Source organism: Heliconius melpomene, chromosome 7, assembly GCF_056956725.1.
Source record: "Heliconius melpomene rosina isolate 202511_hmr_F chromosome 7, ASM5695672v1, whole genome shotgun sequence".
Classification (NCBI taxonomy): domain Eukaryota; kingdom Metazoa; phylum Arthropoda; class Insecta; order Lepidoptera; family Nymphalidae; genus Heliconius; species Heliconius melpomene.
The window spans coordinates 1,658,837-1,673,838 of record NC_140395.1 but is presented as its reverse complement, the minus strand read 5'-3'; the positions used below and the strand labels follow the sequence as shown (position 1 = coordinate 1,673,838).

At 31.0% G+C, this 15,002-nt stretch overlaps 2 protein-coding genes across 6 annotated transcripts in view; one reads left to right on the top strand and one right to left on the bottom strand.

Moving 5' to 3' along the window:
- The window catches only part of LOC146537257 (uncharacterized), a 36,049-nt gene extending 27,914 nt beyond the window's left edge, over positions 1-8,135 (top strand). Inside the window, exons 3-8 of one of the 2 annotated variants that reach the window (XM_085188733.1) lie at positions 2,625-2,736; positions 3,236-3,295; positions 4,748-4,907; positions 5,126-5,219; positions 5,526-5,693; positions 6,437-8,135. In XM_085188733.1, coding sequence (XP_085044859.1) covers positions 2,625-2,736; positions 3,236-3,295; positions 4,748-4,907; positions 5,126-5,219; positions 5,526-5,693; positions 6,437-6,666 — 824 coding nt within the window. In that variant the 3' untranslated portion in view covers positions 6,667-8,135. The remainder of the gene's footprint in view (positions 1-2,624; positions 2,737-3,235; positions 3,296-4,747; positions 4,908-5,125; positions 5,220-5,525; positions 5,694-6,436) is intronic. The other variant, XM_085188734.1, reaches the window with a different exon arrangement.
- On the bottom strand, positions 7,473-13,584 carry LOC146537256 (angiotensin-converting enzyme-like). 4 transcript variants are annotated; one of them, XM_085188730.1, is made up of 10 exons: positions 13,515-13,584; positions 11,643-11,980; positions 11,039-11,388; positions 10,700-10,888; positions 10,347-10,453; positions 10,117-10,265; positions 9,869-9,977; positions 9,240-9,736; positions 8,444-8,599; positions 7,473-8,135 (listed from the first exon to the last, which is right to left on the bottom strand). In XM_085188730.1, exons 2-10 carry the CDS (start codon positions 11,969-11,971, stop codon positions 7,973-7,975), a joined length of 2,049 nt encoding a protein of 682 aa, XP_085044856.1. In that variant the 5' UTR covers positions 11,972-11,980; positions 13,515-13,584; the 3' UTR covers positions 7,473-7,972. The 4 variants fall into 4 exon arrangements, with proteins under 4 accessions (XP_085044856.1, XP_085044854.1, XP_085044855.1 ...); XM_085188728.1 differs by having other exon boundaries at positions 11,643-12,026; positions 13,515-13,571; XM_085188729.1 differs by lacking the exon at positions 13,515-13,584 and adding an exon at positions 12,958-13,085 and having other exon boundaries at positions 11,643-12,026.
- Between the last annotated feature and the right edge of the window lie 1,418 nt (positions 13,585-15,002).

Here is a 15,002-nt window from a genome sequence, read left to right as displayed (position 1 = left end):
CATCTTAAATAATCGAAAATAAAAAAATAAATACCTGTTTTTTCTGTGTACCTTACCTTATATTTTAATTTTTCCCTCTAATGTCCTCTAAGTACCGCCACTCAACACGCAATGATTCCAGAATTGGACAGAAAATGATGCACGGAGTGTCTTAACACTAGCTTCCCTCTGCCCTGCTGTGTGCGAGACGCTAAAAAAATAATAAATAAAAAAAGTGGTTGGGTTTTTTGTCATTTGCCCAAAGAACTCTAAAACTTCACACAAGGGTCAGCCTCGCCATGTTTTGAATGATTTCAGCAAGTCATCCCGTAATGTGTTACGTCTTCAAACAACATGATTAATCAAATACAACTTTCTACTTACTTGATGATTGCAATTAATGGACGTCATAATATTTAATATTAATTGATAGGAATAACAAAATAATGATTTTAATGGCAGTATGTGACATAGATAGAGGTTAAGTGAGGTTTTTAATTTTTAACTTCACGCTGTATCCCGCACATAGCAGGGTAGACAGGGCGAACCTGGGAACTAGTAGGTCAAAAATCAATTCAACTCCGTCCGCACTTCCCTCTGAATAACAATACAAAAGGCGGCGTTAAGTTCCGCTGGTCACCAGGCAATTTGTCGAAAATTAGGGAAACTTCGGAGAAATCGTATTAGCTTTTTTTTCCTAGCCTAGTTTTTCTGTCGAATGAAAATAACCCTAACAAGGTCATGTTCACATAAGTAAAATATTATCTATGCAATGGCTACTTTTACAGACTTGACCTAAAATGTAACTATTACCCTACTTTTTCTAAAATACTAGGAAATATTTTACATTTCAAAACAGTTAAACACCGAATCGAATTACTTATAATTGAATGATAAAACGAATGCACATTTCTTCATAAGTGTATTTAATATAAGATTGACCTTTATTTATTTTTTTATTAACACTTTCTTATTTAAGTTGTTGATAAGTTTCTGTTAATTTACTTGACAAATACGAAGAGACTGCTGTCTCTTTTCATTTTACCTAACAAGAAAGGATTTTTTTTCGAATCGCTGTTAATCGCAACAGAATTACGAACTCAACGTCGTTGAGTTCCGCTACTGAACACTCAATGGAATGGAATTCAATGGGAGGTGAAGGACGGAAATGTTTTAACACTAGGTTCCCACTGCATACCCTGCTGCTTATGTGGGATACAATGTGAAGCTACCAAATAACAGTCTCTATATATGAAACTCTTTCGTTACTAACTGAATGACCGACAAGGAAAATACAGCCGGAAGTACCGGAAGGACAGCAAAAAACCTTGAATAACTATTATACTAATTACATCATACAATCCACCCAAAAAAAGTTATGGACAACAAGTAGTATCTTTACATACATATACTATTTGTTTTTATATACAAACACACATAAAAAAACACTAGTATAAATTGACCTAAAAACCTACCTGTTATCAGTGATAACACCATTTTAGGTCCAAAGCTTGTATACATAATATGAAGAACCGGTCGTTGTTACGTTTCCGTAATTAAATGCCCAATATTACGTGTAATATGAATAAGTTGTTCACTGTATTTCCTTTTTAGTACGTTATGTATACAGTCTTATATAATGTGGAACGAGGTTTCAGTTGACTTCAACAGGTTAAATGTTTAAGACGTGATTGTTTTGTGTTGTTTTTTGGTACAAAGAAGTATTAGTGGAGTGTGTTTGTGTGTGTGTATTTGTGTTTATCAAATGTCCGAACTAAAAATGTGTGTTTATGTTCGATTACTGTCGTAAGATATTAACGAGAGCTTTAGAAAAGCTTCTGTTATTTCTTAACAACAAAACTTCTGTTCCTTAACAACAAAGCTTCTGTTATTTCTTAACAACAAAACTTCTGTTTCTTAACAACAAAGCTTCTGTTATTTCTTAACAACAAAACTTCTGTTTCTTAACAACAAAGCTTCTGATATTTCTTAAAACATTGACATTAGCAATTGTTTTTTTCTTTGAAAATGAAGTGCCATACAATTATATTAGTATTATCATTAATTTTTAACACTTGTGTCAGTATAAAACTGTTTAATATAAAATTTCCGAAGTTACGCAAAAAGATTGAAGAAAAAAAGGAACAGTTTGAAGGTATTATACCACATTGTTTTATATTTAACAATAATCGCTCTTTTTGAGAAATATTGGTTTAATTCGATTTGACTGGATTATTTATAGGAAATACAGTTCAGTATCTTCATTCGATCATTTATTTTGTTATTATTGTTTTATTATTATGTGTTTTTTTCTATTTCTTATAGTTTAATACATATAGCAGAAAAGGCAGAGAGACAATTCGTTCTTCGCTTTCTTAACAATGTTTGAGAAACTCCGTGTAGAGTGGCGGAATTCAACACTGCACTTAATATCCGCCACTCATATAATATAACTCAGATAATATAACAAAAGGTTCACACAGACGTCCCAAAATAACTAAAAATAGGAAGAATAAATTATATATCACTAAGATCTTTTTGTTTCTATTTAATTATATAAAAAATAAAATAATTATACATTTTTCTAAGACATTTTCTTAAGCAAAGTATAATATATATAATTAACATAAATACCTCTTTTACAGGTTGTGGAGTAGCGGTGGGCAAGCAGACGGCCCAAAGAAGAATAGTTGGTGGTGACGATGCCGGCTTCGGCACGTTCCCATGGCAAGCGTATATACGAATAGGATCCTCTAGGTAAAGAGTTGTTTATTTTTTTATTAAAAAGTAGAATCAATAATGATACTGATGTATTATACAATTAATGATTTATCAACAATTGAATTTTACTAAGAAATAACTGACCTGATAATGCCTGGAAAATAGACGAAATGTGGAGAAAGAAACATCTAAACACGAGATTCCCTCTATCTACTCGGTAATGGCAAAAAATGTCAAAATAAAAAGATAATTAGTTAAACAGTTTATATAAAAAGTAACGATTTAATAATTCCTGCATCTAAATACAATATTTTTGGATATTACTTTTGTATATATTACGAGTACATAGTTGCAAATACACAGAGCTTAATTATATATTACGCTTTATAAATGTAAATAAGAAATAAGGCTTTATAAAATTGAATAATGTTTAACAATTTTCTTCAAATAAAAAACATTTATAATAACATTATTTATTTAATAATTGTATTATATTAACAATACTAATAAATAATTAACAAATGTAATTTTGCAGATGCAACACTCTTATGTCGATTTTCGAGATTATCGGTTGGAAACAGTGTTGGATAGAGAGGTAAATGTGCGAAAGAGACAGCACGTAGAGTTGGTAGGAATGGTAGAGTTGGTAGATTAATAGATTTTGTAGAAAATAGAAATATACCGAATGCAGTGGTTTCCTTTTTTGTATTAGATTTTTCTATTAATTCTGTAATATCCAAAGTAGTTTTTCAACAATATTTCCAATATTTTTGAATAGTAAATATCAATTGCATGTGACAGCCCAAGTTTCTTACTTTTTTTTAATAAGCTAATGTTTATTTTTAAATTCTATGTAAATTTTTCCCTCTCTTTTTCTTAATATTCTATGTAATCAATGCAAGATATTTTATTAGGATTTTTTTTATTAGTTATTTAAAAAGATGTTTTTTTATAATTTGGGTTAGATACTTTCGCACATTCCTCTTCTATAGGAGTATACTTAGTAGTATGTGAATTATAAAAAGCTTTAACACTTGTAAATAATCTTCTCATTTTTGCATGGTTTATGTGCTATATATATATATTATAATTATTATTCTTATTTCATAATTCCTTCGTCAAATAGACTTTTGCATGCACTTTTGAATCGACAAATAAACATTGCATTTCTGCTCTAAGAATAGCCAGCAAAAAACAGTTGCTCTTTTCAACATTATTTAATTAATACATACACTGACAACTATTTTGTATGAAATTTAATTTTAAATAACATTTCTATGTATTAAATATACTTGTAGTGGCAAAGTCATTGCGGATTTTTTATAGACATGTACATATATATATTCAAAGCCATAAACGATTTTTTTTTGGAGACGATAACTTACCTTTCATAAAAGAAGCAAAGATTTGTCATTACATTTAATTTTAATACTTTAGTTCCATAGCACGTCCATATTTCTATATGCTTGTATTTAATAACGTATCGCATGTGATACACTAATTGGGTCACCCAACTTCCACTGCGCAATATTCATTTTCTTGCAAGATACTCTACAGTCTACAGCAATAACAATAATATAAAGAGGCTTACGCAATTTACATACTTGCGTGTTGTGCAAAATTGGCCATTTTATATTATTGTTTATTTTAATGATTTCCTGCTATATTCACTTTTGTATTTCGAAAATAATAATAATACGCTGTTTGTACAGTATAGAAATTTGTCTTTCTACGGTGTTTGTGGATTCAATTCCTAAAAAAATATTTTTAGTTGCTCTAGTTTTATTTTTCTAAATGTGTTGTAGAGTTCCTCTTCGATGTTAAAAGACAATTCGATTTCTTATCCTCTCTTTACATCTATGTTTCAAAAATCATAACAAATCAATAAATAACTACTTAAAAAATAACCTTTTTAATACATATATCTTTATAATCTTACTTTATATTTACTCTTTTTGATTGTTTCAAGACTTTTTTAACATCTTCAATGTCTAATATACCTACCTAAAAGTTTAAATATTTTAAGTATTCTATATAAAATTTCCAGATGTGGAGGTTCCCTAATATCACGACGTCACGTGGTCACGGCGGGTCATTGTGTTGCGCGCGCGCAGCCTCGTCACGTCCGCGTCACTTTGGGTGATTACGTCATAAATTCTGCTGCTGAGCCACTGCCTGCTTATACGTTTGGTGTTAGGACTATTAAGGTATTGTTTTTATTAATTTTCTTAGCTTCACGTTATATCCTGCATATTGCAAGGTAGGCAGAGTGAAGCTAGAGAAAAAAACGATTATACTTAATTGTTATTTTGATTCTAACAAATAGCCAATATAAATTAAAAACGATTTTGCAATTATTGTTTATATGTATTTTAAATATTTCCAACATTTATATTATTAATTGTGTTTAATGATATATTTTCAGGTCCACCCGCTGTTTAAATTTACTCCACAAGCTGACAGATTTGACGTCGCTGTTCTGACACTTGACAGAAACGTTCATTACATGCCACACATAGGTAAGTATGTTCAATATTAAGCGAAATAAAACTGAATGAAATAATGTAAAAAAAACAAGTATTTTTGTGAAATAAATAGATCTATAGAGTCAGTGTTGTACAGACTTTTTTTTTTATTATAAATATTGCAAGATTAAGTCTTAAAAAACTCTGTTCCCCATTTTCCGTCCAATTTTCATTTTCGATTCGGTGAAAATTGGGGAACGGAGTATGTTAACACTGGGTTCCCTCTGCCTACCCTGCTGTACGCAGGATGTTAGTGTAGCAATAGATATATATATTTATATTTTTGTTATAAATTTTCAGCTCCTATATGTCTGCCAGAGCGTGGTTCAGAGTTCCTAGGCCAGTACGGATGGGCGGCCGGTTGGGGGGCGTTAAGCCCTGGATCAAGATTGCGTCCCCGGACACTTCAAGCAGTGGACGTGCCAGTACTTGATAATAGAGTATGTGAGAGATGGCATCGAGCTAATGGTCAGAATTTTTTTTTTTTTTTAATATTACTCTTTTATTGAGAAGGCACAGCGATTAACTTTAAATGTGATAGTTGTGGGTTTTATTTCTCGGAGAAATAATGTGTTTTCATTTTCATGATCTGGCAGCAATAAAAAACGCGTAGTTTCACCAATTGATTGCATTGTCTAGAAATCTGGGCAATGCGTATGGAACTAGTAGAAGTAGTAGTAGTAGTGTTAATACTACAGGATCACTTTGTGTCCGACTGCCTGGACTTTCTGTCATGAAGTCGGGCGGAGGCATCAAGCTGAAATTAATATCAAATACCTACAGAAGAAATAAACCTCAAAGTCAATGCAATCATTTTATATGAAATATCTCACGTACCTACTCAAAAGTGTAAGGTACTTGTTGTGGATTTATGAAATTTGGCACAAAGATAGAGAGATAGAGAACTTACAATACAGATAAAGCAAAAAATCCCATAAATAGAAATTTATGTTACAGATAAACACTATTACACATTTATTATTGTAATTCATTTCATATATATGACTGCAAACCTAAATTTGTCAACTTTTATAAGTTGACGTACAATCCCGTTGACCTACAATATCGAAATTGGTACGGTATCCTCAGAAGACGAGTCTGATTCAGTCACTTGGCCATATTTTTATTTATTTATTAATATCAATCTGGCAACACCACGTAACCATTGAACTTAAAATATATTTCACTTAACTTATATCAATTTTTTTCAGGTATAAACGTAGTAATATACCCTGAAATGCTCTGCGCGGGTTACCGAGGGGGTGGCAAAGACAGCTGCCAAGGTGACAGTGGCGGTCCCCTCATGCTGGAACGTTCTGGTAGATGGTTTCTCATCGGCGTAGTATCAGCTGGTTACTCCTGTGCCAGTCGAGGTCAGCCTGGCATATACCATAGAGTAGCTCACACAGTTGATTGGATCTCACACGCTACTTTGTCTTAACGAAAGCAACTACCATTTTGGTAGAATTGTTATGAAAAACTACCATTTTTGGTAGAAATGTGAATGTGAAATACGCTTAGCGAATTGAAATGAATGAAATTTTGGAAAATTAAAATACTATTTAATATTTTTTTAAGATTTAACGCTATTTTTGTAAAAAGCTAAAAATATAAAATTATGTAAACAATGACAATAACTTATCTGTATGACAATTTTTATTCCTTTTATAAAGGTATATTAATAATTATTAAAATGATAGACATTTTAACTATTTTCCCAATTTTTTTAAAAACAATTTATACTCTATATAAAAATATTATGTACAGTTTTTATAAAATTTTAATGTTGGTATTATGTAAAAAAAACAATGTGATAAAAATAATCGATTGCAATTTTGTAATACTCGCGTTATTCGCAAAAGTGCCTAATTAAGACTTAATGTAAATAATTTAATGTACATACATAATATGAGGAAAATGAAGAATTTAGTTTATATTTGTCAGTTCACCATATAATATAGTTTTGTAAATATATTAAATACCTAACATATAACGGTTAGGAACTGGTACCATTCCCAAGTACAGATTTCTTTTAATTAATATTAAATGATATCGATACATTCTGCCAACATAGGCTGAGAAAATAATATTATTAACTATGTTTTCTGTCACCAATAGATAAAAGTAATTGAATTGTAAATATTATAATAATTTAATTGTACTGCTTTAATAAATTATTTCACTTTAATATTTGTAATTTTAACATTTATTTTGCAAATGTAAGGATTTTTTTAAATGAAAATCATCTATGATTCACTATTTAATGTCATTAAGTTAATTAAATATATTTATTGTTAATTTAAACAGTGTTTCATTAAAAATAATAGGTAGCGTTGTACATAATATTTTTATTGTTTTTTTCTTCTTGCTAGGCAGAGGTAACTTCACTAAGTTCGTTAAAATAACTTGACTAAGTTACCTCTGTCTAGCAAGAAGAAAAAAACAATAAAAAATATTATTTACAACGATGTAACTTTTTTTTACCGTTTTATATTTATACAAACCTGGACTATGACTAGCCTGATATATTTTTTAAATCTATAGATGAAAAAATAAGAATCACGCTAAATACAACGACAACATATTTTCTTAAAAAAATCTTAAAGCTAATCACAATAAAATTTGTCCTTTTTATTTAATTTACTATTAAAAATAATCATGGCTTAACTTAACTAATTTCTTTATGAAAAATTAAAGTAAATTCATACATGTTTTTAAATTTCATAGTATCCATATTAAATAACTTCTCACCATCCAATCGGAATGTTGTATTTGTCAACGAGTTTTATCAATATTTTGTAAAGAGGGCGGTAGTAGCGCTTTAAAGCAGATGACGATATAGTATCTTCACCGATTGTATCGAGCAGTATTTTTTGCCAAGGTTGTGAATTTCCACGAGACATTATGTCTCTGAAAGTAGATTTAGAGAAATATATAAAGAAACGCAAAACAAGACAACCAAAAAAAGCACAATATTTTTCTAATAAAATTAGTTCCTAATATAACGTACGCAGAATGTCACCCGTATCCTATGAAACACGCATAGAAAGTATCCTTTTTTTAGTTTCACACTATATACAGCAGTATATAGGTATAAAATATTTTATATGTCCAGAAAAGCATGAATTCTGACCAGAGAAATGTTAGAAGTCAACGCCTAGCGAATATTGTACTTATAATAAACGAATATAAATTAAAAGAACAAGAGAAAATCTTACTTCAATATCTTTCCAGCGGCCTTAGACCCATATATGTCACATCTATTCAAATGAATAGAAAAGGGCAAGGGCTCCTTTATATTGCGATGTCCAAAAACAGCTGCCTTACAGAGATTCTCAAATAATTGATGTTGTACGAAACTGCTTAGGAAATACCTGAAAAACATATAATAAGTGTTTAATAATGTCAAGATTACTTATATTATACGATTACATATATTATACTATACCTAATCTATATATATAAAAGGACTTGTCCTCACTGACTGAGGTAAGACGCACGCACAGCCGTAACTGCTGTGCGTAGAAACGTGAAATTTGGACAGATGTTTACTTCCGTAATCTGGACATCCACTAAGAAGGGATTTTGAAAAATTTTAACTCTAAAGGGGTAAAATAGGAGTTCAAAGTTTGTATGGAAAAAAATTTAAATCGGCACCGATTTTTATAAAATTTTAAATTTAGATTTTTAAAAGTATTTAATTAAACACGTGTATCATCGTTTTCTAGAATTCTCCCCCTAAGGGTGCAAATAAGGGGTTGAAAGTTTGTATGGAAAAATTCTTAAATCGCCACCGATTTTTATAAAATTTGAAATTTAGACTCTTAAAAATATTTAATGGAACACATGTTTCATGGGTTATTAGAATTCATCCCTAAATATGCAAGCGAAGCTGCGCGCGTCCGCTAGTATTATATAAAGCAAATTATAATTGAGGATTAAGGACAAAATTTTAATTTTGTAAGACATGGTTGGTTGGTAATATAATTATGTTTTATAAAAAAATATTCATACCTGATATACGGAGTATTGTCTGGCACATGAAATTTAGCACCAATATCAAAATATTCTGACCCTCTTTCATTGGGAGGGGAAATCCCCTGATAGTTCAGAGACATCGCCCAAAATTCTTCATTCAAATTATTTCGGTCCAATGTCCCTTCAAAATAGCGATATCTATATTCATCCATAATAAATGCAAATGGTATTTGAGGTATCTTATTGAGGGCCTGTTTAAAAATTAATATTTCATCTATAGTTATTTTGTCAGAATCTTCGAAGGTGCCTCGACCATTTATTTCCTTGCTTTCTGTTCTAGTATCAAAAACGTCTAATCTTAAGAATTCGGCCCCTCTCTTAATAATCCTCTCAATAAAATTTATGTCTTTGTTGGGATGTGTGTTAAATAGTTCGGAATCGTTAATTATGCGTAATCGATGTAAATGCTGTGGAGTTAGAACTGCTTGCATTATTGTATCTCCTATAGATTCTTGCAAAAACGAGTTTGCTTGCTGAAAATATAGATATTGATATATTTCAACTTTATACAATAAACTTGAATTCAAATCTATTAAACGTTATTATAACTACCGTTCTGCTATAAACATGCTAGATTATTAACTAGATGAGACTCATGACCTTACCCTAAATAATCCTGGCTGGTTTTGATAAGCCATATAGTACTGTATGTGCCCCATTTCGTGGTGTATCACATAAAAATCTTTGAATGAAACGTTTGCACAGTAAAGAAGTCTGAAAAATAATAAAACATATATACTTGTTTGTATAAATGATATATGTATATCTAACAATTTCTTAATTTTACGATAAAAAATCCATTGATATCTAAATTATAATTTAAAAGAGTTTTATAAAATGCGTATAGTATCACCTAACATCCCCTTGTTTATACATATCCGCCGCTGTGCCATGACAGCGCGCTTTTGTATGATTTTCCCTAGTAAATACAGATTCTCGCCAAAAAATATCTGTCATAGGCGGTAATCCAAGTGAAATATAAAAATCTTCGGCTTTCTTGACCTGAAATACGGTTGTTGAAAACAAATGTTCTATAGAAAATCAAATAAATAATATTTTTAATGAAGCCTTATATGATTGTACCATGTCTGTTACAGTCCAGTTCAAATGATGCAGTCGTTGATCTAAATCAATTGACTTTGGCAGTATTAAATCAGCGAGTGGCTCCCAATTTTGCGACCAGAGATCACCTTGAGGAAATTAAACATGTTTCAATGTAAATTTCAGTAATAATTAGTCTTATCTACAGTTGCAAAGAATAACAAAGAAAATATTTACACAATAAATACTTAGTTAAATCTGTTAATTAAATATCTATCATTTTAGATAATAACCGATAGTAACGCGAATTTTGTAGTGGACTTTACATCAAAGCCATTCACAGTATTGACATTCATAATAATTTGCGTAGAAGATATTTTTCCTATTTTACATACCTAACAAATATGCAGGAATCGGACCTTTTTCTGGCACAACGTTACCATACTCTCGTCTCAAGTAAAATCTGACTACGCCATGAAGAAGAACATACAATGGTTTGAAACTGTCGTATAAACGTTGACTGACTTGTCTTAAGTTTGGTATTTCTAATTCCTCCCTCCAAGACGCTCCAATGTCAGAGTAGCCTGTTATTTATAGAATATAATAAATATAACAATTTACGATTACATAATTTTATTATATTTCCCGGTTTTATTCAGTACTTATTTTATATTAATGTGGCCAAATAGTCGCTTATATAAGCTAGTACTTGGCGTCTATTAAATGAAACTTACCATTTCTTCTCGCGGCATTATTCTCTAGATGCACCAATCTTGCGTATGGTTTCTTCATAGGCCTCATCTTTTCTCGCCAAACCAACCAAAACCATTCCAATACTTCCGCATTTCTCGAATGTTCCATTATATTCTGAAAATCTATTTCGCCTTTAAAGCAAGCTCCTTCTTTTTTAACGCCAAAAAATATTGTCTTATGTTCGGCGATAACATATTTTTCTATATCAGTGATGAGCTTAAGCACTGCATTTTCTATAGAGGTAATATTATCTGAATGACCTACATTTGGTATACACAGTTCAACGTCCGAATATATTGATTGTAGTTCCTCGTAAATCTTACTTACTTCCCTAAAATATAGAAATTTAATACAAAAAAATGTCAGCTTAGATCCCACGTTTAGTGGTCATTCTTACCGGTAACGTGGTATTCTTTACGTTTCTGGTACATTCCTTTAAATACACACTCATTACAATTTTTAACATAAATAATAGCGAAATTCTAATACATTACTAATTATTTAGGAATATTAATAAAGGAATCACCTCAAAACAAGAAATATACCGATGTATTACAAACAAAATTTGTAAATTAAAAACCATACCTTACTTCACTAATAGTGAAATTCGGCCCTCTACAAAGGAGAAAAGCTTGTCTTTCTTGTGTAGCATTTAACTTACGGGTATGATCGTCAAGCAAAAGGTCTAGCCGCTCACAAACTTTTTGTTTCCAAAAAATGTTTTTTCTTTGAAATTCTGTTGCCATTTCAACCAGACCTGGCTTGTCTGGATCTAAAGAAGACTTCCAAGCTATATCTGCACCAATGCCATTAAATTTTCTGGCTACTTCATTTATTTCCTCGAAGAAATGCTGAACACCATCTTCGCAAGTATGAGTCTTGAATAGTAGTAGCAATAGTAATACAATAGCCATATTTGATCGCTAGCAAAATTTTACATCATAGAATTGCGTTTTTAATGTTAGTGAGCTGAAATTTATAATAGATATTATTAAAGTAACCGAGTTATATATGTATATTCAAATTCGCTATTTTGTACCAACAGGCATTAACCAAATATCAACATAATCCAGCAGAAGCTAAAAATTACACTAAATTTAAATAAATATTTCATTTGTTCGAATGGGGATCGAACCCCCAACCATCGCCTCACAATCGCAACCTCGTGCCCATGCGCCATGACAGCTTCTATTAATCCATTAAATCTATACGTTAACCAAAATCTAATCAGTAAATGAAATGTAACGCGCTCGATACGACGAGTGTTTTAATAAAAGCTCATGTCAGAACCTGACGCTTCATTGATAACTGCGATAAAACTTTGATGATATAATAATACACCTAAAAAGCTTTCATCTAAATACATATATATCCCTTACTACGAAGAGCCAATTTCTTTACAAGACAGAAATAACTAATGAAAACAAGTTTTCCAGAATACAGAAATTTATTAAACATCTAAGAAAATAATAAGAAAATAACGCTGCTGCAAGTACAGTAAAAGTTGTAAAACTATTTTATATTTCAATTATTTTCCTTTTTCTAGAAATTATATTTTTATTTTCTTTGTGAAACAAAATACAGAGGAGGTTCCGCTACTAAACAGTTATTGATCCAAATTCAGATGGAAAATGACGAAAAACTGTAAATGTTGAAAAATGCGACACTCTTTTATCATTAAATTTCGTTTTATTATATATTGATTTAGGAATGCCTTATTTTGGGTTATTGCTTAAAATACGTGAAATTTAACCAAAAGTTAATATAAGATTTATATCTAATAAATTAAAAATGTATAAACTAAATTAATTCTCAATTCAGTATTGGGTTGACTTCGACTTAACGGAAGACGAATGCCGAGAAACAAACCTAATTAAAAAAACTAACAATAAAAGTATACCTTTAAATTACAGTCATATAAGAAGTATATTTTGCATATTGCACAGCAATTTTCTTATTATCATTGCACTAGCGATAATAGGTGAGATATTGCGTTCTTCCGGTGGACACGTTGGCCGCACAAGAACTATTCTAATCAAACAAACAACAGGTGTTTTTCTATTTATATTTTGTCCTGGCTGTTTTATGTATAATGAACGAGGTACATGCGTGTGACTGAAAACGCCACAGGTAATGGGTTCAATTCTTACTCGACGAAATGAAATATTTTATATCTTCTATAATTTCTTCTCTTCGCTCTGGTCTGGTCTGGCCAATGCTCCCAAAGTTTACTTATAACGAATTTGGTTATAAGCGTATAACATAAGAAAATTTATCAGCTCCTAACTGAATCTCGCACACAGCAAGGTAGGCAGAGGAAACCTAGTATTAAGACGGCTCTCACAAGCAACAGATTAAAAATCAAAAGTAATTCACAAAAATGTGGCAGAATAAAAACAGTCTGTGCCATAAGTTTATTCTTTAATTACTTTTTTTTTACTATTTAAATAAACTTACCTCCACGTTCCAAGCTCTACAGACGATCTAGCACCGACTGACTACTCTATACGTGCGAACAACATTTTATCCTAGCGTTAGGTTTGTGCCACAGCGTAGGCGTTGAGACTAGTACTGAAAAGTATATTTTTTTCAGCTTCACACTGGATTCCGCATGTCATATGGGAGGCAGAAGGAACCTAATGTTAAGATTTCGTTTTCCAAGCACCGCCCAATCTTTGAAACATTGCATATTGAGTTACGAAACTTTTCTTACGAGAGCGAGAATATTAAAATAATTCATACCCCCGAGTGGGAATCGAACTCACAACCAGCCAGGCGCTTTGCCTCCCTCCAATTAAATTGATTTGACATATTAAAATACTGTTTAAGTATATATTGAAATACCTCTATGCTACGATTGGCCTCTATTATCTTAAAAGTATATTATATATTTTTTTAAATTATTAAGTCTAATATCAGATAGAAAAATAAATAACTACAATTTGTTTCATTTATATACGATTACTTTAAACAATATACTCGTAATTACCATATACAGAGTAATAAGTCACTTTTATTTCAAAGATATATCGACATGTAAGTGAAAAAAGGTCAGTTACAAAAATGAAGGATAATATTTTAAATTTAAATATTCCCTGGAGAGAAAATAGAACCTGCAGCCAACGCATTTGTCCCTGGTCTTCCCACAGGGCAGAATGGCGTCAGAAGATACTCCAATTACAATTTAACTCTTACTTCTCTATATATATATATATAACTTTAATATTTCATATCTACATATATATCTATACTTAATATTATAATGTTCCCTTAAAACAAATTCATCACGATAATCTGTAGGTATCCGCCACTCCACATGCAAAGCATCGACAAAGTCGGCGGAAATTGGGGAACAGAGTGTTTTAACACTATCCCGCATATAGCAGGGTAGGCAGAGGAAATCCAGTGTTAGGACACTCCGTTCCCAACTTTCCTTTTACTTACTAAGATATACAATATCCGCTATATACGATAGATGTGAGAAAATAACAAGAGAACAGTGGTAAACAAGTCTTATAAAACAGATAAGCCACGCGAAGCCCCCGAGACAATAGCAGTCCGTCTTAATTCAGAATATTAGTGCCGATCTTTTATTTATTTCTTTGTTTCACTCTTATTGCTACAGATTTACTACTGTTTGTGCGAATGGTAATTTCTAAATAACATTTCTACGAATGAAGTAATTTCGTTTTAGCATAAGTATTATTTTTATTACATTAAAAAGATATTATTCTACTTCTACTTTCTTCTCTGACTTAAATATATTGTATGATGAAGATCAAAGTTAAGGTCATCTTGCATCAGCAGACACTGTCTGCTCCATTATACCAAGCAGCTTGCATATAAAAACTGATAAATAAATTATTCATTTATTTAGAAAATACCTATGTAACTATTAATAGCAAATTGAAATCAGCAATTACAATAAGTGAGATTGAACCCTTT